The sequence below is a fragment of the Aquarana catesbeiana genome, linkage group LG12 (assembly GCF_042186555.1).
Source record: "Aquarana catesbeiana isolate 2022-GZ linkage group LG12, ASM4218655v1, whole genome shotgun sequence".
Lineage (NCBI taxonomy): Eukaryota > Metazoa > Chordata > Amphibia > Anura > Ranidae > Aquarana > Aquarana catesbeiana.
Genome location: NC_133335.1, coordinates 190,634,676 through 190,660,202, shown reverse-complemented (window position 1 = coordinate 190,660,202; position 25,527 = coordinate 190,634,676). Strand labels below are relative to the sequence as shown.

Genomic DNA, 25,527 nt, shown 5'->3' with positions numbered 1-25,527 from the left:
TGTGGGTCTCGTAGGACAGACAGATGTGGGTCTCATAGAAGGACAGACAGATGTGGGTCTCATAGAAGGACAGACAGATGTGGGTCCCCCATAGAAGGACAGACAGATGTGGGTATCATTGAAGGACAGACAGATGTGGGTCCCCCATAGAAGAACAGACAGATGTGGGTCTCGTAGAAGGACAGACAGATGTGGGACCCCCATAGAAGGACAGACAGATGTGGGTCTCATAGAAGGACAGACAGATGTGGGTCTCATAGAAGAACAGACAGATGTGGGTCCCCCATAGAAGGACAGACAGATGTGGGTCTCATTGAAGGACAGACAGATGTGGGTCCCCCATAGAAGGACAGACAGATGTGGGTCTCGTAGAAGGACAGACAGATGTGGGTCCCCCATAGAAGGACAGACAGATGTGGGTCCCCCATAGAAGGACAGACAGATGTGGATCTCATAGAAGGACAGACAGATGTGGGTCTCATAGAAGGACAGACAGATGTGGGTCCCCCATAGAAGGACAGACAGATGTGGGTCTCATCGAAGGACAGACAGATGTGGGTCTCATTGAAGGACAGACAGATGTGGGTCCCCCATAGGACAGACAGATGTGGGTCTCATTGAAGGACAGACAGATGTGGGTCCCCCATAGAAGGACAGACAGATGTGGGTCCCCCATAGAAGAACAGACAGATGTGGGTCTTATGAAAGGACAGACAGATGTGGATCCCCCATAGAGGGACACGTGGGATGTGTGAAGTTCCATACGATCCCGGTTCCTCTCTCTTCTATGACAGATGTGATTTGTTACATTGACCGATCCTTTCCTGTCCCCCCGGTGACCCCTGTGCGGCTGACCTGTGCCGTAGCGCAGCACCTGCTGAGGACTGGTAGTTGGGGGGATCGGGTGACCCAAGAGGGGGCGGGGGGTGTGTCAGTGTGGGTGGAAGGATTTGGGGATGGGCGTTCCCAGCTCCCCTCCCCTCCCGGAGAGGTTTCCCCTCTGTCCCCCTCCTTCCATCACTCCCTCTCCGGGCTCACCGACCATGGCTTCCCCAGCCCGGACTGCCAGGAGCGGCTTGCTGGAGCTCAGGGGTCCCGGGGAGCGCTGGAGCCGGATCCTCCTACTGCTGGGCGAGGAGACTCTCAGCTTCACCCCGGAGCCGGAGAGCGGGACAGCCGAGGAGAAGGCGGTGAATGGAGGGGAGCCGGCTGGAGGGGTCCCGGACTCAATCGTCAACCTGCGGAGGACTGTCCGGGTGGTGAAGCAGGAGGCTGGAGGACTGGGGGTCAGCATCAAGGGTAAGGTGACATGTCTCTGGATCTGTCCCTAAAAATGTCCATGGAAATGTCCCTGGATCTGTCCATGGAAATGTCCCTGGATCTGTCCATGGAAATGTCCCTGGATCTGTCCATGGAAATGTCCCTGGATCTGTCCATGGAAATGTCCCTGGATCTGTCCATGGAAATGTCCCTGGATCTGTCCATGGAAATGTCCCTGGATCTGTCCATGGAAATGTCCCTGGATCTGTCCATGGAAATGTCCCTGGATCTGTCCATGGAAATGTCCCTGGATCTGTCCATGGAAATATCCCTGAGTCTGTCCATGGAAATTCCCCTAAATCTGTCCATGGAAATGTCCCCAGGTCTGTCCATAGAAATGTCCCTGGAGGTGTCCCTGGATCTGTCCATGGAAATGTCCCCAGGTGTGTCCATGGAAATGTCCCCGGAAATGTCCCTGGATCTGTCCATGGAAATGTCCCTGGATCTGTCCATGGAAATGCCCCTGGATCTGTCCAATGCAATGTCCCTGCATCTGCCTAGGTGAGTGTTTCCAGAGACGTCTCTGGAGGTGTCCCTGGATCTGTCCATGGCAATGTCCCTAGAGGTGGCCATGGGGATGTTTCTGGAGGTGACCAACGGAATGATTTCAGAGATGTCTCTGGATATGTCTATGTAAATGTTTCCAGATATGTTCCTGGAGCTGTTCTCTGGATCTGTCCATGGGAATGTTCCTGGCGATGTCCCTGGAGGTGGCCATGGGAATGTCTCTGGAGGTGGCCATGGGAATGATTTCAGAGATGACCCTGGAAATGCTTCTAAAAGGTTTCCCGGGATCTGTCCATGTGAATTTTTCCAGAGATGTCCCTAGGGATATCCCTGGATCTGTCCCTGGAAATGTTTCTGGATCTAGCTCTGGAAATGTCCCTGGATCTGTCCACAGGAATGTTCCTGGAGGTGTCCATGTGAACGTTTCCAGAGATGCCCCTGGATCTGTCCATGGGAATGTCGCTGGAGGTTTCCCTAGATCTGTCCATGAGAATGTTCCTGGAGATGTCCATGGGGATGTTCCTGGAGATGTCCCTGGATCTGTCCATGGGGATGTTCCTGGAGATGTCCCTGGATCTGTCCATGGGAATGTTCTGGAGGTGTCCCTAGCTCTGTCCATGGGAATGTCCCTGGTAGTGTCCCTAGATATGTCCATGGGAATGTCCCTGGAGGTGTCCCTGGAGGTGTCTCTAGATCTGTCCATGGGAATGTCCCTGCAGGTGTCCCTGGTTCTGTCCATGGAAACATTCCTGGAGGTGTCCATATGAATGTTCCTAGAGATGTCCCTAAATACATATTTCCGGAGATATCCCTGGAAATGTCCCTGGAGATGCCCCTGATAATGGGAATGTCTCTGGAAGTGTCCCTAGGCATGTCCCTGGATCTGTCTATGGGAACATTCCCAAAAATGTCCCTAGAAATGTTCCTGGAGATTTCTGTGGAAATGCTCCTAAATATGTTCCCGGAGATGTCCCTGGGAAACTCCTAGGATACAGTATGTAGCTGGAAATATTCCTGAAAATGTTTATGGAGATGGTTGTGGAAATGTTCCTGAACATGTCCCTGATCTCATTTGACATGTCTATAAAGGCAACCTGTGGCCAGGTTGGGTTGATTGCAGGGACATGGGCCAGGTTTGTCCCTGGAATTTGTATTTGATCATGTCTGTGGCATTATTTTTGGATGGGTATGACCTCCAATCACACATGAGTGTAACATATGAAGGTGATTTAGAGGGATTGTAGCTCACGTGTGTGTCTGTGTCTTTAGGAGTGACGTGCCATACAGGACCGTCTATGGGGCAGGATGGCACATATTGGCCTATTTTATTATGAGATCCTGAAGAACGTTCAATACATAACACACGTTGGAGCATTTTATACATTTCTTTCGCACTCCTATTGAAATCAATGGAGCCCAATACACTCCATTCTGCTTCAAAACTAACTCCCGTCTTTGAGCCTCGGGCACCTTAAAGCTCCAATGTGGACACAGATATGATTTACAAACCTGGGATTTTGGTTGTAGAACGTTTTGATGCTTTGAGCTTCAGGCTAGAAATGTGATTGATGGATGAAGCTGGCCATACACACAGAGGTTGGCTTTAAATTGGAACTGAGTGGCAAAAGTGAAGCATTATTTTGTTATAGATCAGGGGTGTCAAAATTCAATTGCACCACGGGCCGAATCAGCATTATGGTTGCCCTCAAAGGGCCGGTTGTATCTTTAGGACTAGATGTCAAGAGCCCTCCTTCATCAGTCCCTCACCCTCCCTTACATCATAGTGCACCCCCTTACCTTGTGCTGCTGCTGGGAAGCAGATGGGGGCGGAGCTGGGAGGTAGAAAGTGCAGGGTCTGGAAGAGGGCCAGAGTCCGCTGAATGCCAAGACTAGGGGAGGAAGAGATGTGGGGGTGCTGTGGCTGCACAGAGAGGTGCGGGATCTGGTGGAAGAGTTCATCTCACTTGACAACTGCTGAAAAGGGGGGGCAGAGACGAGGCTCTCCCTGGCTGCACAGAGAAGACCAGGATCTGGAGGGGGAGTTCTATCCTCTCTCCTGCCAACTGCTGAAAAGGGAGGGGGGGGCGGATGTGAGCCTCTCCATGGCTGCGCAGAGAAGCGCAGAATCTGGAGGAGGAGTTCTGTCCTCTTTCTTGCCAACTGCTGAAAAGAGGGGGGGGGGGGGCAGAGACAGGCCTCTCTGTGGCTGCGCAGAGAAGAGCAGGATCTAGAAGAGTAGTTCTGTCCCCTCTCCTGCCCACTGCTAAAAAAGGGAGGGGGCAGAGACGAGCCTCTCTGTGGCTGTGCAGGATCTGGAGGAGGAGTTCTGTCCTCTCTCCTGCCAACTGTTGAAAAGGGAAGGGGCAAAGGCGAGCCTCTCCGTGGCTGCGCAGAGAAGCAACAGGATCTGGAGGAGGAGCTCTGTCCTCTCTCCTGCCAATTGCTGAAAAGGGATGGGGGCAAAGATGAGCCTCTCCGTGGTTGCGCAGAGGATCTGGAGGAGGAGTTATGTCCCCAACTGCCGAAAAGGGGGGTGGGGGCTGAGATGAGCCCATCCGTGGCTGCACAGAGAGGCACAGGTTTCTAGAGGAGGCGTTCTGTCCTCTTCTCTGCTGCCAACTGCTGAGACAAGGTGGTGGCGGAGATGAGTGGGTTACTGCAGCTGCAGGAGAGGTGTTAAGGCCACATGAAATGTCCTGGGGGGCCAGACTCGACCCGCGGGCCTTGCGTTTGACACGTGTTACAGAGAATCTCTAGAAGTGTTAATTGCGCCTGGGCACTACCATGAAAAATATACCTGTTTAAAAATTCCTTCTACAAAATTGCAGCAGACTTCCTGGTGTGTGAGTGTGCCTAGGCACTTGTGTATCTACAACCTGTATACCTGCAGTGTGGGATCTCAGGCACACCAGCCTCTGCTTGCTGGAGGCTCCAACATAGGGAAGCAAAGCCCTGTCTCTACCAAGATGGCCGCCTCCTCATGGCGTAAATCAGAACAAGCCATGGTAAGTCAGTACTGGGGAAAGATCAGCTGAAGAGAGCCCACAGACAATAATGGTGACTATTCCTTTGTCCTCCAAATTTTGGGCACAATTTCCATTGTTCATTTCCTCTTTACAATATCCCCATTGGTTTGCCAAGTGATATTTAAAGGGACATTCTGCCCAAAGCAATATTTTATTTATTGGAGGAGCCTGGTGGGCAGAGTCAGCCTCTGGCTTCTTATATGTCTTGGATACTCCAACAAGAAGATCTGTCTCTTAGTTCCCGACTATGTTCCTGTCCACTTTGGAGTTTTTGTGTGTTCTCAGCTCCTCCTCTTACATTCCCTATAATATAAATTACATTCAGATCCTCCATGGAGAGTGGGGCCCCTCATAATGGACACAACAGGTATGCAGACCTACGAAGTCAGAAAAGATCTCACCAGTAGAGTCCACGGAATACCTAAGATACTGCCCAGTGGTTTAAGCCCCCGTTCTCATTGGAGCGACTTGTCATGCAGATCGCCATATCGACAGGCCAAATCGCATGACAAGTCGAAACATATTGCCGGCAATCGCACCGTTCAAATCGGTGCGATGCCAACTTTGTGGTGCCGCATCGATTTGAAAAAGTAGTACATGCACTAATTTTAGTGATTTTGGACACAACTTTAATAGACATCTGTGCATGAAGCCGCACAGATCTTCAAAGTCGCACTGACATGTGACTTTGAAGTTGTGCGATTTCAGATGAAGCTGCAGTCAATGTGAATGGGGGCTAATTTGTCAGCATTTATCAAAAACTAGAATAGCAGTTTTTCGGTGGACTGGCTCCTTAAGGCTTCATTTACACTTTGTGTGACTTGTCATGTGACTTTGGACACTACACCCCATGGTTTTTAATGACAGCCATTCAAATATGTGCGACTTAGACTCAGTTCACATGTACGTGATGCGGGAAATTCAGCAATTCCTGAGCACTTCCCGCACTGCACTGAAATCGCACTTCGGTCATGGGATCTGCCACCAGTGTCAAAACAGATTGCAGAACACAGTGCAAATGCAAGAATCAGATCGCATGGGTGTGAGCACCCATGCGATCCAATTCTAACCAAAAACAAAAAGATGCCTGCAACTGTTTTATGCAGTATGAATTGGCTTAAATCACACTGCAAAGAATCGCATGTGATTTGAATAGGAATGTGGTGCGATTTCTATCCGAATCACACGCGGTGTCTCATGTATGTCATCATATATGTGAACCCAGCCTTAAAGTCGCAGCAACTTTAAAAAGGTTTCTGCACTACTTTGGTCCGACTTTCATGCGACTTGAGTGCCATAGACAGCAATGTAAACCCTCAAAAGTCACATTAAAGTCGCACCTGAATGTTACACATGCGACAGTTGTGCAACAGTTGTCCATTATCTTTGAAGTCGCATCCAAGTGCACCCATCTAAAGTTGCATCCCAAAGTCGCACAACTTTCACTAGTCTGAATGGAGCCGAACATGTGCCTGTCCAAAAAATATAATTCTGCAAAAAGATACCTCTCTTGCTGCCTACTCTCGTGAACCCCGCTCCAACCAGAGAACTCACAGCCCAAAGTTTGTGCAGAACCAGCATTTCTGGCAATCTTTAGGTCGTTACGTTGTGCTCAGTTGTTCCCCAGGATGTCCAGGAACCAGGAGATCGACACTCCCAGGAAGGCCCTTCATCATTCGCCAGGCGCGGGCAGCGGGAAAATATTTACTTTTTTTTTGCAGGGACGTCATTTTGGGAAAGGGCAATTTTCGGGACAGGGTTACTTCAAGATGCCAAAATAATGTATGCGATTATCCAGCTAGATTTGGGGATTAAATTATGTGTATGGTGCTGGCTAAATATGCAAGATCTCAACAAATCCTGACTTGTTTGACCCTCCATTCTCTTTGTATGGATTCCCTACACCCCTGCACTGCAACCAATCAAGGCATTGCTATCATTTAGAGTGGCCATTCTCAACCAGGGGTCCATGGAACCCTAGCATTCCCCTAGAGCAGTGGTCTCCAGACTGTGGCCTGGGGGCAGGATGTGACCCTTTGCTTGCCATTATCTGGCCCTTGAGGCACTATATTCTCACTGATACGAGACACTATTCTGCCAATTGACATCAACAATGGGGCACCATTTCTCTCACTGACACCAACCATGGGCCTCCTAATAATAAGAATGATGGGGCACTATTCCTCCACCTTATACCAAATGTTATGATATTTACTCCCACTGATGCCAGGAAAATTTCCACACTTGCTGGCCATGGTCCAGCCCCCCTAAAGTCTGAAGGACAATAAACTGGCCCTTGGTTTAGAAAGTTTGGAGACCCTTGCACTAGAGGTCCCTAGGGGTTCTTTGATCTGTGGCTGATTGACCCTCCAATTGATGGTGCTGGCATGGTTTTGCGGCTAATGCCACTTGGCAGCACCAGGTATGTGACACCCGTCATCTTTTTAGTGGTCTGTAAAGGGTATTCTTCCCACTGGCCAGCAATGTAAGGAGCACTTTGACCACTGACCCTCAAGAATTGGGGTTCCCTGAGACTTGAAAATTATTTCAAGGTTACCTCTGGGGTAAAAAAAAGAGAGAGGCTGATTTAGAGCAGCGGTCATAACCAGTGGTGGTCATCAACCAGTTTGGAGGTCTCCAGGGGTTCTGATGCAAATCCATATTGTGGCGGATGGTGTTTTTCTTAATGTGCATTGACGGTTGATACTGTCAGCGCGCATTGATACCCAATGCCTCCTCTGTAGTTCCGGCTCATGTGAACTCAGAGGGAGGTGCCGGGAGTACTGCAGAGAGCGTGAGGTAAAGAAGGAGGGGACTTCCAATGGCAACGCTGATCACAGACTGTGGGAGGGAGCACGGAGCTCGAGCACATGGCTGGATAAGGAGAAGAGATCACATGATGAGTCTACGTGTAAGGCAGCAGAGGGATGCAGATATTTACTACTCCATGGAGTCCAGCATTGTCTACCTTCCAAGTGAAGTTCTCCACCAGCCACTCTGGTCCTATGCCACCATCTTGAGACAAGATCAAGCGCATGCGCAAACTCAGCGCGGCTTTCCACCAGGTCCATGGCATGCCTGTGCTAGTGCCAGACTCCCCCACACACCCGCAGGCACACCGTGCCTCTGGGCACTGGCTAGACCTCACAAGCTGCCTCCTGGGATGTGTGTATTCAGAACTTTCTTTTTAACACCTTCCGTCCGGCCAATGGCAGAATGACAACCGGGCAGTAGCTTTACTATTGTAAGTGGACGTCATACGACGTCCTCTCAGAAAGCACCACTCGCGGAGCAGCATCAATCTGTCACCGGCTGCCGATGAGTGATCAGTTTACCGGTTTGCTGCTGGTACCATGTGACCGCTGTGACCAATCACAGCTGGTCACATGACAGTTGTAAACTATGGATGGCTTCCTTTCATGCCACCCATTGTGCACAATTCTGGTTGCTAGCTGTGATTGGTGAGAGTGATCACATGGTGCAGACAGGGCCAATCACAGCCCATCTGTGCCCATCTATGTGATTAGCTTTGACCTTAGCTTTCAATTAGCTTTCATGCCATCCATTGTGTACAATTCTGGTTGCTAGCTGTGATTGGTCTGTACCATGTGATTAGCTTTGACCAATCACAGCAAATCACAACAAAACAAACTGAATGAATCAGTTTCATTCAGTAAAATTCTTGCTTATAGCAATGTAATTCACTGCTATAAACAATCATATTGTGTAGTAAAAAAAAATCCTGATCACTTCCCCAGAGTAGTACAATGTAACTACGGTAACATTATATTGCTCTGGTCACAGTATGTTAAAAAAAAAAAAAAAAATCATAGCAAAAAGAAAAAAAATGTAATTTAAAAAAAAAAAAAATGGAAGAATAAATTCTTCCATTTTTTTTTTGTACCGTAACCAGTCAGTGTCTTTGATCATCGCCACACCAGTTATACGATGATGCTGTACTGACAGTATGTAAAAAAAAAAAAAAAAAAAAATCGTGAAAATTGAGAAGAAAAAAAAATAATCCTTAATTTTTAAAAACATTATGACAAAAAGTTACAACTTCAATAAACTTGCCATACCTCCTACTAAATACATTGGACTGTCTACTTTCCAAAAAGGGGTTATTTGGGGGATGTTTGTTCTGGTCTGGCATTTTAAGGCTTCAAGAGTTGGCCGACAGTACATTAGAGCTGCACAATTAATCGTCAAGAATCGTTATCGTGATCTAGACTAAAGTGTTTCACAATTCTTTCTATGTAAAGAATTCTCTCTGCTATTCTGAAGCCACAGCCCTCAAAAGAAAGGAAGATAAAAACCGGGCAGTCTGCCAAGAAACAAAACATTCTTTATCAGTTGAACTTAAAGTGGAGTTCCACCCACTTTTACAACTCTTCAGCATCCCTCACTAAACTGTGCACTGTAAACAAATTGGATATTTTTTTATTTTTTTTCTCAGCACCTACTGTATATCTGCTGTATTCATTTTTCACTTCCTCCTTCCTGGCCATGGCCCATCGCCTCATTTCCTGTTTGCAATGCCTTCTGGGAAGGGGCGGCAACTTCCTCTGACACTGCCGTTGCTATGGAAACCTCTCTTGAAACCTATTACACTGCTTGTGCTGCACTGAGCATGTGCGAGATCTGCAAAGATGAGATGCAGGAAGAAATACAGTCTGGCTTCAGATGCCCACACTTAAGATGGCCACTGCCTGCTGTAAGTTTATAAAATAACAAACTACTGCTATAAACTAACAAAACAGACCTTAGTTTACAGACTAACTTTACTAGAATACGTTAAGCTAGTGTATTATAGGGGTATTTTTATTTAAAAAGTATAATTTCGGCCGGAACACCACTTTAAGTATAAACATTGTAACAATTTGTCAATGGAATAGACTTTGTGTGTAAGTGAAAAAAGTTTAACCACTTAAACACTTTTTCTGACATTTGTTGGTTTCAAGTTAAAATCTTTTTTTTTTTGCTAGAAAATTACTTGGAACACCCAAACATTATATATATATATATATATATATATATATATATATATATATATATATATATATATATATATATATATATATATATATATATATATATATATATATTTTTTTTTTTTTTTTTTAGTAGACACCCTAGAGAATTAAATGGTGGTTGTTGCAATATTTTATGTCACACTATATTTGCGCAGCGGTCATTCAAATGCAATTTTTTTTTTCAAAAATTACTTTAATACATTAAAAAAAAAAAAAACTAACCAGTAAAGTTAGCCCATTTTCTTTTGTATAATGTGAAAGATTTTACGTCGCGAGAATCGTGAGAGAATTGTGATCTTTTTATTCTAAGCAAAAAATCGTGATTCTCATTTTGGCCAGAATCGTGCAGCTCTACAGTACATCAGGATTAATTAATTTTCAGACACTGTATATACCATAGTTTGTGGACTCTATAACTTTTCTACAGACTAAATAATATACACTGATTTGGGTTATTTTCACCAAAGAAATGTAGCAGAATATATTTTTGCCTAAATTAAATGAAGAACATTCTTATTAGGCCCCTTTCACACTGGGGAGTTTTTCTAAGCGCTTTTGCGTTTAAAAAAAAAAGTGCCTGAAAAGCCCAAGAAAAATGCTTCCCTTTAAAATCAGTGAATACTTTCACACTGGGGCAGTGCGCTTGCGGGGCGGTGAAAAATAATCCTTTTGAGCTTGTTTGGGGAGCTGAAAAATGTGCACCAAAAAAACACTCCTCCCCATTAAAAAGAAAGGGAAGCTCCTGAAAAGTGCATCAAAAACACCCCACAGTGTTTTTGGTGCAGTCACGTGTCCTTTAAAATACTGCTTTGCAAGCGCCGCAAAAGCGTTTGGCGTTTTACTGGCAGTTTTGAAGCCAACTAGTGTGAAAGGGGCCTTATTTGCAAAATTTTATAACAGAAATGAAGAAAAACTGTTTTACTTCAATTTTTTTTGTCTTTTTTTGTTTATTTAGAAAAAAAAAATAAAAAACTCAGTGGTGATTAAATACCACCAAAAGAAAGCTCTATTTGTGTGAACAAAATGATAAAAATTTAGTTTGGGTACAGTGATGTATGACCGCGCAATTGTCATTCAAAGTGCGACAGCGCTGAAAACACCTCCCCAGGGAACACACTTAATCCCTTAAACTAGTGTTAACCCCTTCCCTGCCAGTGTCATTTACACAGTAATCGGTGCATATTTTTAGCTCTGATCGCTGCATAAATGTCAATGGTCCCAAAAAAGTGTCAGAAGTGTCAGATCTGTCCACCGCAATGTCGCAGTCCCGCTAAAAATCGCTGATCACCACCATTACTAGTAAAAAGAAAAAAAATGAATAATAAAAATGCCATAAATCTATCCCCCATTTTGTAGGCACTATAACCAATCAACATACGCTTATTTTTTTTTTTTTTACGAAAAATTTGTAGAAGAATACCCTAACCTGTCCATCTTTAGGAGATCCCAGAAAACTCATTTATTCAGGGAAGCCTGTCCCACACCCACCTAACAACCCCCCACCAAATCATTCCCCGCATCTATTACCTTTTGTACCACCACCCCCTCCCTGTAGAATGTAAGCTCTTCGAGCCGGGCCCTCCTGTCCCTTCTGTATTGTACTGTAATTGTGCTGTCCCCCCTCTACATTGTAAAGCGCTGCGTAAACTGTTGGAGCTATATAAATTGTGAATAATAATAATAATAATATTGGCCTATACTGATGAAGACATTTTTTATTTATTTATTTTTTATTTCATTTTTTATTTTATTTATTTATTTTATTTATTATAGCAAAAAGTAAAAAAATATTGTTTTTTTTTTTAAATTGTCGCTCTTTTTTTGTTTATAGCGCAAAAAATAAAAACCACAGAGGTGATCAAATACCACCAAAAGAAAGCTCTATTTGTGGGAAAAAAAAAGGACATCAAATTTGTTTGTGTACAATGTCGCACAACCGCGCCATTGTCAATTAATGTGGTTGAAAACCCTTACAGACCACTTTTCCCTAGAGGTAAGCCTATAATAAGGCTTACCTGTAGGTAGTGGAAATATCACCTAAACTTGCACGGTTTAGGAGATACGTACCATTTACGCTTGCGCCAACGTCATCGGCGCATGTGCACTTTAGAAAGGGCGCGATTGTGCAGTTTCTATAGGGCCCGTGCCGTGACTGTCGGCTCCCGCGCGCATGCAGGGGGGTGACGTCACGTGACTCCGGTCAATCACAGAGCCGGAGTCTGCGGCCCTGGAAGGAAGTGGGTAAAGATCGATGCTTATATATACCCAATGTGCAGTGCTAAGAAAATATAATATTCTAAAAATGAAAAAATAAAAAATAAATAAGTAATAAACAGATGATATTATATAAAAATACCCCGAATTACAGTGCAAGTGCTCAGTAATAGTAAAGTGCAAGTGCTCAGTGTGTATATATAGTCCTCAATAGTGATAAGCAAGAAAAAGTCCATAAACATATGTTTATGGACTTTTTCTTGCTTATCATTATTGAGGACTGTATATACGCACTTTACTATTACTGAGCACTTGCACTGTAATTGGGGGTATTTTATATAATATTATTATTTTATATATTATTATTATAATATTATTTTTTCATTTTTAGAGTTTTTAGTATATTATATATTTTTTTAGCGCCGCACATTGGGTATATATGGTCATATTGTCACATTTTGAAGAAAGTGGTGAGTGCTGGCAGCTATTCCCTAGTATATTTCTATATTGTTTTTTTTAGGTTTTTGAGGTTTTAGTTTTGGCAGCTCACAAGGTTTATACATATATAAAGATCGATGCTTCCACCCACCAGCTTCGTTTGCAGGTAAGTGGCACATAATGGGCTAGTATGCGCTGCATACTAGCCCATTATGCTTTTACTTTGAAGGGGAATAAAGAGGAAGTAAAACCCATCAGGGTTTACTTTGTCTTTAAAGCGACGCAGTGACGTATCGCAAAAAATGGCCTGGTCATTAAGGGGGGAAATCCTTCCGTAGCTGAAGTGGTTAAAGGGGCGCCAGGGCGGGAAGGGATTCAGTCGCCCCGCACAAAGTTTTTTGCTTACTTTTGGCCAATAATCTTTTTTGCATTGGAAGCGAACAGATTGTGTTTTTTTTTTTAAATCGAGGGATCGATATCCTATTATCGATTGCGCCAAAAATCACCAAGCGTTCGGCCAAGCGTTAGACATCCTGTTCCTGCAGCAAAGTGTCCCTGGAAACAAAAAGAAAAAAAAAATGTCACCGCCTGTTCCTGATGCCTGTGACTCTCCCAAAATAAATCCCCCTCTTGCTATGTTTAGCGCGCTGTGCATCCGTGTTGTGGGGGATCATATGTTACTTTCATTTTAGGAGCATTATATAAGTACCTTGTCGCTGACAGATTGGCTGCCTGAAGTTTTATAGGCGTCAGGATATTGTGTCCTGAATGTGCAAATGGCACGGCAGCCTCATGTTCACAGCGAATGGAAAAAGTGAAAAAAGAAGTTGTTTTGTAAGCATATTAGATGTGAGCCGGGATCCAGCATTCCTGTGCTGGGAGAGTCGCACTCCCTGCGATCTGTTTACTGGGCAGCCCACCAGGGAGGAGGAGGAGGAGGGGGGAGAGGACCTTTCATGCTGCTGGCTCTGGAAGGGGATCTAAAGTTTGATAAATGGCCTCTACTGAAACAATGTTGTCACCTTTTTAAAGAAGATATATATATTTATTAGCAGTGTGTGTTATATTTAGAGTTATGACCACAGTGTTTGCGTGTATTTGTGTTACAACATTCAAATGTTACATGTTTGCTCTTCTGTAATTTTTCTTACAGTAAAAGTCCCCTTTCACACCGATCGTTTTTTTCTTCAGTTTTTACCTTAGGCCCCTTTCACACTTGTGCGACTTTTCCTGCGACTTTGGACATAAAAAAAATATACTTTAATGCAAAAAACCACAATACATAGAATAGATAACACATATATATGAGTTGTTGGAGCTGCACACCCCCGAAGAAGATCCCTCAAGGGGTTTTTAGAAGCAAAGTGATATTCAAGGCAAGTAACAATGATTTTCTTAAAAATAGAGGGATATCATGTGAAACTCTACATACGTTTTATGGTTTTTAATATAAATTGAGTTCATGTGCAGTTTTTCTATTGTTGATGGGATATGCTTTTTTATGTCAAGACCAGAATTGCTTTTTACGACTCCTATGTGTTCATGAGAGGTAAACGAGAAATCCTGGACAGCTGCACTCAAAAGTAATCTTCGATCGTTATTTAACTGCTTGCTGACCACCGGCTGTCAATTGACGGCCAGGCGGTGCAGCTCTCGTTGTGGGCGGGCGTCATAAGATGGCCTCGCTTTCCCGGCCCACCAGGGGGCACACGCGCACGCCGACGGCGATCGCGCGTGCCCGCCGTGTCACTGGGCACCTGGTGCGCGTACCCGGCGGCCGCGATGTCCGCCGGGCACCCGCGATTGCCAGTAACACAGCAAGACCATGGATCTGTGTGTGTAAACACACAGATTCACGGTCCTGTCAGAGGAGAGGAGACCGATGGTGTGTTCCCAGTACAGAGGAACACCGATCAGCCTCCTCCCCTTGTGAGTCCCCTCCCCCTACAGTTAGAAATATTCCCTAGGAACACAGTTAACCCCGCGATCACCACCTAGTGTTAACCCCTTCCCTGCCAGTCACATTTATACAGTAATCAGTGCATTTTTATAGCACGGATCGCTGTATAAATGTGAATGGTCCCAAAAATGTGTCAAAAGTGTCCGATATGTCCGCCGCAATATCGCAGTCACGATAAAAATCACAGATCGCCGCCATTACTAGTAAAAAAAAATAAATAAATAAAATAATAATAATAAAAATGTTATAAATCTATCCCCTATTTTGTAGACGCTATAACTTTTGTGCAAACCAATCAATATATGCTTATTGCGATTTTTTTTTTTTTTTACTAAAAATATGTAGAAGAATACATATCGGCCTAAACTGAGGAAAAAAATAGTTTTAAAGAAAAAAAAATTGGATATTTATTATTGCAAAAAAGTAAAAAATATTGTGTTTTTTTTCAAACTTGTCACTCTTCTTTTGTTTATAGCGCAAAAAATAAAAACCGCAAAGGCGATCAAGTACCACTAAAAGAAAGCTCTATTTGTGGGGAAAAAATGATAACAATTTCATCTGGGTACAGTGTTGTATGACCACGCAATTGTCATTCAAAGTGTGACAGTGCTGAAAGCTGAAAAATGGCTTGGGCAGGAAGGGGGTGAAAATGCTCAGTATTGAAGTGGTTAAGTATAATCATAAAAATACATGCCACAGCATCACAAAGCAGGAAAGCTGACACGTTTCACACTGTAGTCAGTGCTTAATCGCTATGATTAAGCACTGACTACAGTGTGAAATGCGTCAGCTTTCCTGCTTTGTGATGCTGTGGCATGTATTTTTATGATTATACTTAAATGAAGATCGAAGATTACTTTTGAGTGCGGCTGTCCAGGATTTCTCGTTTACCGCTCAATTACCAGGATTGCCTGCACCTGTTACTTCCAGCATGGAGAAAATGTTTGTTCCTCACAGACCTCTTTCAGAGCGGTGATATTTTTCTCTCTCCTATGTGTTCATGTCATATATCCCCTTTTTTGATATTATGACATAAATAAAGAACCACTCATTTTTAAGAAAATCGTTGTTACTTGCCTTGAATATCACTTTGCTGCTCAAAAACCCGTTGAGGGATCTTCTATTCGAAAAACCACAATACATAACCCAATTTTTTTTTTTCGTAAAATATAAAAGATGAAGTAATGCTGAGTAAATAGATGCCAAACATGTCACACAAGTCATACCCCATGATTCCCAATGATAAACATTCATATCTGTGCGATTTTAAAGTAGTCCCTGTACTACTTTGGTCGGACTTTGATGCGAGTTGAGGTCCATAGACCTCAAGTTTACGCAGGTGTTGAAATCGCGGCAAAATCACGGCTGCAAAATCATGTGACTTTCAAGTGTGAAAGGGGCCTTAACAAAAGTGGAAGAAAAATCCATGACAATGACATCCTATGGTGCTCCTCACATTGTCAGTTGCATTTTTAACTACAGTCCGGGCCTTTTCTGGCACTTTTTGTCCACATATAACAATCTGTATTTTTTTGCTAGAAAATGATTAAGAACCCCCCCCCCCCCAAATATTATTATTATTTATTTTATTTTTTTTTAAAGCAGAGGCCCTACATCAGGGATGCGCAACCTTTTGAGGAGCGATTGCCACTTTAGCGACTTGGTAACCAGTCGCGGGCCACAATGAGCGGAGCGGGCTGGTGACAGGCTTGTGTCCGCTCTGCATATGCAGAGACTGACTGGACTGATCTCCTCCATGGGCCCTCTGATCTTATTCGCTCAGACAGAAGGGGACGGATCCCATTCTGTTTTTTTTAAGTGGATCAGATTGGACATAGGCGGGTGTAGACGGACATAAGTCCGTTTACATCTGCCGCTCCATAGAGGTGAATGGAAGGTCCGATTGGGCACACCTGAAAAACAGATAGGCAGACCGATCGTTTGCTTTCACACTGATGCACTGCGGTTTACCTGCACCTCAACTGACCTCAATCTTTATTTCTTCCTCAGGATTCATGCAGGTATTGCGGCTGCTGCTGTCCCCCAGGCGGGTATGGCTTGTGGCTGCTGCTGTCCCCCAGGTGGGTATGGCTTGTGGCTGCTGCGGTCCCCCCGGGGGGTATGGCTTGTGGCTGCTGCTGTTCCCCAGGAGGGTATGGCTTGTGGCTGCTGCTGTCCCCCCCAGGGGTTATGGCTTGTGGCTGCTGCTGTCCCCCCGGGTGGTATGGCTTGTGTCTGCTGATGTCCCCCAGGCAGGTATGGCTTGTGGCTGCTGCTGTCCCCCAGGCGGGTATGGCTTATGGCTGCTGCGGTCCCCCAGGCGGGTATGGCTTGTGGCTGCTGCGGTCCGCCAGGCGGGTATGGCTTGTGGCTGCTGCGATCCCCCAGGCGGGTATGGCTTGTGGCTGCTGCGGTCCCCCAGGCGGGTATGGCTTGTGGCTACTGCGGTCCCCCAGGCGGGTATGGCTGGTGGCTGCTGCTGTCTACCAGGCGGATATGGCTGGTTGGTACTGCAGGCGGGTACTGAGCCAATGCTTCCTGTATTGCTCCTGTCACAGGCAGAGTACCTTTGGTATCACTCCGCCTGTGACCGGAGTTGGCGCTATACAGGAAAGTATGTGCCCTGCTTTCTCTAGTGCCGACTCCGTTCTTCACACTGATGCTCGGGGATGGCGGGTTGGGAACCCGCAATCTGGGCATGCCGACCCGCCATCCAAGAGCAGAAGGAGGCGGGCCACATCAGAGGGTGGTTGGGACCCCTGCCCTAGAGAATAATTTGATAGGTGTTGCAATTTTTTATGTCGCACTGTATTTGTGCAGCGGTTCAAACTCAATTTCTTGGGGGAAAAAAATGTACTTTTTTGAATTTTAATGCAAAAAAACCACAACACATAACCCAGTTTTTTTCGTAAAGTATAAAATATGAAGTTATGCTGAGTAAATAGATGCCAAACATGTCACGCATTAAAATTGCGCACTCCCGTGTAACGGCGACAAATTACATAAATTCAACTATCCATAGGCGACACTTTAAAAGCCTCTACAATTTACCACTTTAGATTTACAGAGGAGGTCTAGTGTTAAAATTACTGCCCATGATCTGACGTTCGCGGCGATACCTCGATCAAAGCGCGTGTTTGCCTTTGCACGGGAGGACGGGGCACTTTAATTTTTTTTTTTCTTTTTACACTGTTGCTTTCATTTATTTCTTTTTTTTAATCATTTTTATTGCTGTCACAAGAAATGTAAACATCCTTGTGACAGCAATAGGCATGTATCAGGTACTCTTTATGGAGAGATCTGGGGTCTATAAGACCCCTTTCACAGTCACAGTGCGGCCGAAGAAAGGTTAAATGCGGCCGAAAAGCGGCGCTGCTGAAGCGCTTTGCAGGTGCTTCGGCAGCGGTGCCCATTTATTTCAATGGGCAGAGGAGGTGGAGGGACAGTGTATACAGCGCTCCCAAACCGCTTCAAAGATGACTTTTTCTAAGGTCCTGCAATCGCACCGCCCCAGTGTGAAAGCACTCGGGCTCTCGCACTGGGACTGCAGGGGAGGCGTATTTCAGGCGCTTTACAGGTGCTATTTTTAGCCCTTTAGTGCCCGAAAAACGCCTCAGTGTGAAAGGGGTCTAAGAACCTGACTCCCTCCTCTGCACTTACACCAAGATCGGTGTTTCTGAATGCTTTAGATTTTTAAAAACTAGCGCTGATTGTTTCCAAGTAAACCGAAATGTCATGTCATCGCTTACGGTTTACTATAACGAACAGCCGATCAAAGCCGATCCCGGGACAGGAGAGCCCGATAGAGCCTGTCGAAGGTGGTAATAGCAACTGAGAGGCTGGGGAACCGGGATAGCAGGGTGATGACTGTAGCTACAGGCATCATCCCGGTATAACCACCAGCAGCACGTACCGGTACGTCGCTGGACGAGAAGTGGTTAACCACTTGCCAACCAGCCGCCGCAGTTTTACTGCGAAAGAATTGCAAGGCTGGACGAAACAACGTTATGTTACGTTGCTTTGTCCTGTGGCCACTAGGGGCACGCGCCCCCTGCTCGCCCCCGGAGCCGATGCGAGTGCCCGCTGGGCGTGATGACCGCCGGGCTCCCGCGATCGCTTGTGTCATACCGAGAACTGGCATCTGTGTCTGTGACACCGAGAACCGGGATCTGTGTCTGTGACACCGAGAACCGGGATCTGTGTCTGGCACACCGAGAACCGGGATCTGTGTCTGGCACACCGAGAACCGGGATCTGTGTCTGGCACACCGAGAACCGGGATCTGTGTCTGGCACACCGAGAACCGGGATCTGTGTCTGGCACACAGATCCCGGTTCTCTGAGGGGAGAAGAGACAGAAGGTGTGTTCATACGAAGTATGAACAGCAATCTGTCATCTCCCCTGCACAGTCCCCTCCCCCCTTCAGTTAGAACACATAGAGGGAACACAGTTAACCCCTTGATCGCCCCCTACTGTTAACCCCTTCCCTGCCAGTGACATTTTGACAGTAATCAGTGCATTTTTATAGCACTGATCGCTGTATAAATGCCAATGGTCCCAAAAATGTGTCAAAAGTGTCCGATGTGTCCACCATAATGTCGCAGTCCCGATAAAAATCGCAGATTGCTGCCATTACTAGTATAAAAAAATAATAAAAATGCTACAAATCTATCCCCTATCTTGTAGATGCTATAACTTTTGCGCAAACTAAATCAATATACGCTTATTGCAACTTTTTTAATATGTAGAAGAATACATATCGGCCTAAACTGAGAAAAAAATTAGCTTTTTTTAAAAAGGAATGGGCATATTTATTATTGCAAAAAAGTACAAAATATTGTTTTTTTCAAAATTGTCGCCCTTTTTTTGTTTATAGCGCAAAAAATAAAAACCGCAGAGATGATCAAATACCACCAAAAGAAAGAAAGCTCGTTTTTCCAGAAACATAAAAATGGGTTCAGACACAAAAGTTTTCCACGTTTCAGACGCCAAACGTGGCTAAACGCCGGTACCCGCGTTTAGCCGCGTTTGCGTTTATAAGTATTTTTAAAGGAACCCTATTATTTGGACCAGAAAACACAGAAATATGATGGTAAACTGCAGCAGAGAATGACATTTTGCAACCCGAATTTGGGGCCCCGTTTCTCAGAAAGCATGATAAATTTTAACTATTTCTGCCATTTTAATCAGAGTGAGCAGCAGAGAGAGCAGTTGTATACTTGCATTTGCCTCTCTTTCTGTGGTATTTTTTTGGAAATGGATCCCATATTGAACATATTGCAGAGAATTACATTTTGCGACCTGACTTTGGGGCCTGTATCTCAGGCCCCAAAGTCCGGTCGCAAAATGTCAAGCACTTTTCTGCAGCAGAGAATGACATTTTGTGACTGAAATTTGGGGCCCCATATTTTGGGGCCACTTGATGCTAGGAACCCCAAATTAGGTGTGCAAACACAGGGGAACTAGCACTAAAACATATCCAAAGTTGGGGTTCCTAGCATCAAGTGGCCCCGAGATACGGGCCCCAAAGTCAGGTCGCAAAATGTCATTCTCTGCTCTGCAATATGTTCAGTATGGGATCCATTTCCAAAAAAATACCACAGAAAGAGCGGCAAATGCAAGTATACAACTGCTCTCTGCTGCTCACTCTGATCAAAATGGCAGAAATCGTTAAAATTTATCATGCTTTCTGAGCTTGGGGAGGGTCTTTGTTAGCTTAACTAAACGCTTCTAGACGCAAACGCGGTTAAACGCAGCAAAATGGGCGTTTCTAAACGCAGGTTTCAGCTTTTAAAAACATGTTCAGCAGAGTTTGCACCGGCGTCTCGTGTGCATGAAGCCTTATGCCGCGTACACACGAGCGGACTTTGCGGCATACTTTGTCCCGCGGACTTTGACGGACTTTCCGAATGAACGGTCTTGCCTACACACGTTCAACCAAAGTCCGACGGATTCGTACGTAATGACGTACGACCAAATTAAAACAAGGAAGTTCATAGCCAGTAGCCTATAGCTGCCCTAGCGTCGGTTTTTGTCCGTCAGACTAGCATACAGACGAGCGGACTTTTCGACCGGACTCGAGTCCGTCGGAAAGATTTGAAGCATGTTTCATTTCAAGGTCCGTCGGACTTTTGGGGAAAAAAAGTCAGCTGGAGCCCACACACGATCGAATTGTCCAACGGACTCCGGTCCGCCGAACCAAGCATGCCGTAAAGTCCGATCGTGTGTTCGCGGCATTAGAGGTGGTTGGAGAGGGTGGCAGTGTCTCCTTATTCTGGTATAATAGCCAAAGTTCTACCTTGACGTTGGTCAACTTCAACCAGACTAAAACTCAAAATTCCACTTCAGAAAACGTTCCATGGTGCTCCAGTTCCAGGTCAGATGGCATTGGGGCGTCAATGTCAAAGAATCTTAAGTGAAAGTGTATGAAGTCTATTTTGATGTTGGAGCCTGTCAATACGTCTCGTGGCTGTTGTGGGTCTTTTAACGCTCCAGACCCTACCCTCATCTACCCTACCTTCTTACCTTACTAGGATCCTGAAGCAAGGCCTGCGTTACCCCTTAAAAAAATGATACGGTCACAAGATACAAGGTTTTTATCTATATTTAGTGACAACCTCCCTGTGTATATAGTTCAGATATTGATTGTAGGGACTGTATGTGGAGCTCACTGGGCTGCCATGGGGCATCTAACAGACTGCAAACTTCTTTTCTTTCAGATATTCTAGTTGTCTCTGCTGATGAAGTGCAGAAGACGTCCCATTATATAGTGCCTCCTGAGTAATGAGCAGATTGGCCAACGTAAGCAGTTGAGTGGAAGTGCATGTCAGGTCAACAGAGGATGCATGTGACGATTGGGATCTTTCTAGTCGTCTCTGCTGATAATGTGCAGAAGACATCCCATTATATAGTGCCTCATGAGAAATGGGCAGATTGGCAGAAGTGTAAACGTGTGTGTAAGCAGAAGAGTGGAAGTCAGGCACCAACAACCATGCCTTAAAGTCACTTTAAATCCCCTTTCTTCCCCATTCTGATGCTCGGTTAGTACTTCTGAAAGTCGTCTTCACCACGTCTAGATCCCTCACTGCATTGAGTTGCTGCCATGTGATTGGCTGAATAGCAATTTATGTTATCAAGCAATTGAACAGATGTACCTAATAAAGTGGCCAGTGAGTGTATGTGTCCATGCACACAGTGCCATTTAGAGGAGTTTGTAGACAGAAGAAAATAAAATATGTAGAAGAATACATAAATACATATTGGCCTAAATTGATGAAGAAATTAGATTTTTTTGCCATTTTTGTTATGGGATGTGTTTTATAGCACAAAGTAGAAAAAATTTTTTTTTTTAAATTGGTCTTTTTTTGTTTATAGCGCAAAAAATAAAAAACGCAGACGTGATCAAATACCACCAAAAGAAAGCTCTATTTTTGGGGAAAAAAGGACATACGTTTTGTTTGGGTACAGCGTCGCACAACCGCGCAATTGTCAGTTAAAGTGACGCAGTGCCGTATTGCAAAAAATGCCCTGATCAGGAAGGGGGGTAAACCTTCTGGAACTGAAGTGGTTAAAGTGGTTGTAAAGGCAGAAGGTGTTTTTATCTTAACGCATTCTATGCATTAAGATAAAAAGCCTTCTGTATGCAGCAGCCCCCCTAAAACATACCTGAGGTCCCTCTCTGTCCAGTGATGTCCACAAGTGTCTCAGCCATCCGATATTCTCTGTCCTGATTGGCTGAGACACAGCGGTGGTGCCATTGACTCCCGCTGCTGTCAAAGTCAGCTAGCCAATCAGGAGGTAGAGGGGGCGGGGTCTGAATGGACACACGGTGCTGTGACTCGGCTCGGGTGCCCCCATAGCAAGCATCTTGCTATGGGTGCACTCAACAGGAGGGAGGGGCCAGGATTACAGAAGAGGGACCCGAGAAGAGGAGGATCGGGGCTGCTCTGTGCAAATCCACTGCAACAGAGCAGGCAAGTATAACATGTTTGTTATTTTTATAGGGAAAAAAACAAGACTTTTTCAATCACTTTAAATCCCCTTTCTTCCCCATTCTGATGCTCGGTTTGAACTTCAGCAAGTCGTCTTCACTACGTCTAGATGCTTAAGGCCCCTTTCACGCGGATGCCTCCAGCATGTGGAATCCACTTGCTCAGCGGGGATCTCTCCGCTAATCTCACTAAGCAGGCGGATGACAAGTCTGTGTCCGTTCCGCTATGCAGAGCAGAAACGGACACAGGCCTGCTCTCTTCTATGGGGCACTCAGATAGAAATGGACCGCCTGTCCGTTTTTATCCGATCCGCGGGATGGATGGAAAATGGGACCACCATCCATCTGTTTTGGGTGGACAGGATCGGGTGGCAGTGGACATGCGCCGCTCCATAGAGGACAATGGAGGGTCCAATCAGGTCCGCCTGAAAAACTGACAGGCAGACCTGATCAGACAGCCCACATGAAAGGGGCCTAAATGCATTGAGTTGCTGCCATGTGATTGATTGATTAGCAATTTGTGGTACCAAGCAATTAAACAGGTGTACCTAATAAAGTGGCCGGTGAAGGTATATCCTTTGTGGTTTTGAAAAATATACTTCATTGAGGCTCTTCACACTGATGTAATCAGTATTAATTTTGTCGACTGAAACATTTTAGTTGACTAAATGAGTCCAGCGGACAATCCGACCATGTGTGGGCTTCATCGGACATGCAGCTGACTTTTTCGGTCGAAAATCTGCCGGACTTTAGATTTGGAACATGTTTCAAATCTTTACGTCGGAACTCCGCCGGACCCAGTTCCTACCGAAAAGTCTGCTCGTCTGTATGCTAATCTGACGGACAAAAACCGACGCTAGGGCAGCTATTGGCTACTGGCTATCAACTTCCTTATTTTAGTCCGGTGTACGTCATCACGTACGAATCCGTCGGACTTTGGTTGATCGTGTGTGTGGGCAAGTCCAATCGTTAAAAAGTCTGTCAAAAGTCCGCTGGAAAGTCTGTCGGACAAGTCCGGTCGAAAAGTCCGACCGTGTGTACGCAGCCTTAAAGATTTGGTATCCAAGTAAGAAATGGCTGCACCTCACGTGAGTTCGAAATATTGTTTATTGGGATATCCAAAGTGACACCAAAGGACACCAGTAATGGTCTAAGTAGACGCGTTTCACCAGCCGCCGTCGTTATACGTCGGTACTTTGATGTAGAATACAGATAGCTGCCATAACCCCGGTATTTTCTTCAACGGCAGGCGGTCCTCTTTCGGATAAAAGTGATTCGCCGTGAGATCACTTTTATTGGTCGTCCCTGCCCCTTACCGGAACCGCCAGTAGCGATCCTATCCCCTCAGTAGCATGGAGTCGAGTGAGGGAAAGGTGGCCCCCACTCAGCTCCATAACATTGGATGACGGAAGCGGCGTCAAATGTCACTTCCACCCAAGGGTCTTAAAGGGGAAATTTTTTAATTTTTTTGAAAAAAAAGACATTTATTTTATTTTTTACATTTTTTTGTTGCATTTAAGTGTGAGATCTGAGGTCTTTTTGACCCCAGATCTCACATTAAAGAGGACCTGTCATGCTTTTTTCTATTACAAGGGATGTTTACATTCCTTGTAATAGGAATAAAAGTGATCCAAAAATGTTTTTTTTTTTTTTTTAAAAAGGACAGTGTAAAAAAAAAAAAAAAAAAAAAAAAAAAAAAAAAAAAAAGTAAAATAAATACATTTAAAGCGCCCTGTCATGCCGAGCTCACGCACAGAAGCGAACGCATACATGAGTAGCGCCCGCATATGAAACCGGTGTTCAAACTACACATATGAGGTATCGCCGCGATCGTTAGAGCAAGAGCAATAATTCTAGCCCTAGACCTCCTCTTTAACTCAAAACTGGTAGCCTGTAGAAATTTTTAAACGTGGCCTATGGAGATTTTGAAGGGTCAAAGTTTGTTGCCATTCCACGAGCAGGCGCAATTTTGAAGCGTGACATGTTGGGTATCAATTTACTCGGCGTAACATAATCTTTCACAATATAAAAAAAAAATTGGGCTAACTTTATTGTTTTCTTATCTTTTAATTCAAAAAAAGTGTATTTTTTCCCAAAAAATTGCGTTTATAAGACCGCTGCTCAAATACGGTGTGAAATAAAGTATTGCAATGACCGGCATTTTATTCTCTAGGGTGTCTGAAAAGAATATATATAATGTTTGGGGGTTCTAAGTAATTTTCTAGCAAAAAAACTGATTTTAACTTGTAAACAATAAGTTTGAAGAATAGGCCTGGTCCTTAACCACTTGCTGCCCGCCATATAGCAATATGACGTCGGCAAAGTGGTTGCGCTATCCTGACCGGACGTCATATGACGTCGCCAGAATATCAAGCTGGGTGCGCATCGCGGCGATCGTTGTTGCGGGGTGTTAGTCTGACACACTGCAACTCCGATCTAGGTAAACAGTCTCTGACGGAGACTCTTTACCACGTGATCAGCTGTGTCCAATCACGGCTGATCACGATGTAAACAGGAAGAGACGTTGATCGGCTTTTCCTCACTCACGTCTGACAGACGCAAGTAGAGGAGAGCCGATTGGCTGCTCTCCTGACAAGGGGGGGTCTGTGCTGATTTTTTATCAGCACAGCCCCCTCCTCGGATCCCACCCAGGACCACCAGGATGCCGCCAGGACCACCAGGGATGGCCACCACACTGGACCACCAGATGTTGCCCCCAATATCACCAGGGAAATGCCAGTCAGTGCCCAGGCAGCTGCGCAGCTGCCAATAAGTGACCAGGCAGCTGTCAATCAGTGCCATTGAAAAATGCCTGCCAGTGCCAGTGGTGCCTATCAGTGAAATCCAGTGCCAGTCATCAGTGCCGCCTAACAATGCCGTCTATCAGTGTCACCCATAATTACCCATCAGTGCAGCCTTTCAGTGCTCACCAGTGCCACCTATGAGTGCCCATCAGTGTCGCCTATCAATGCCGCATATCAGTGCTCCCTATCAGTGCCCATCAGTGTCACCTATTAGTGCGCATCGTCAGTGCCCATCA

General features: G+C 45.1%; 1 protein-coding gene across 1 annotated transcript in view; it reads left to right on the top strand.

Moving 5' to 3' along the window:
* Positions 1–950: 950 nt before the first annotated feature.
* The window catches only part of SNTA1 (syntrophin alpha 1), a 116,204-nt gene continuing 91,627 nt past the window's right edge, over positions 951–25,527 (top strand). Inside the window, exon 1 of the mRNA XM_073606338.1 lies at positions 951–1,299. Within this exon, the coding sequence (XP_073462439.1) occupies positions 957–1,299 (343 nt within the window). The 5' untranslated portion in view covers positions 951–956. The remainder of the gene's footprint in view (positions 1,300–25,527) is intronic.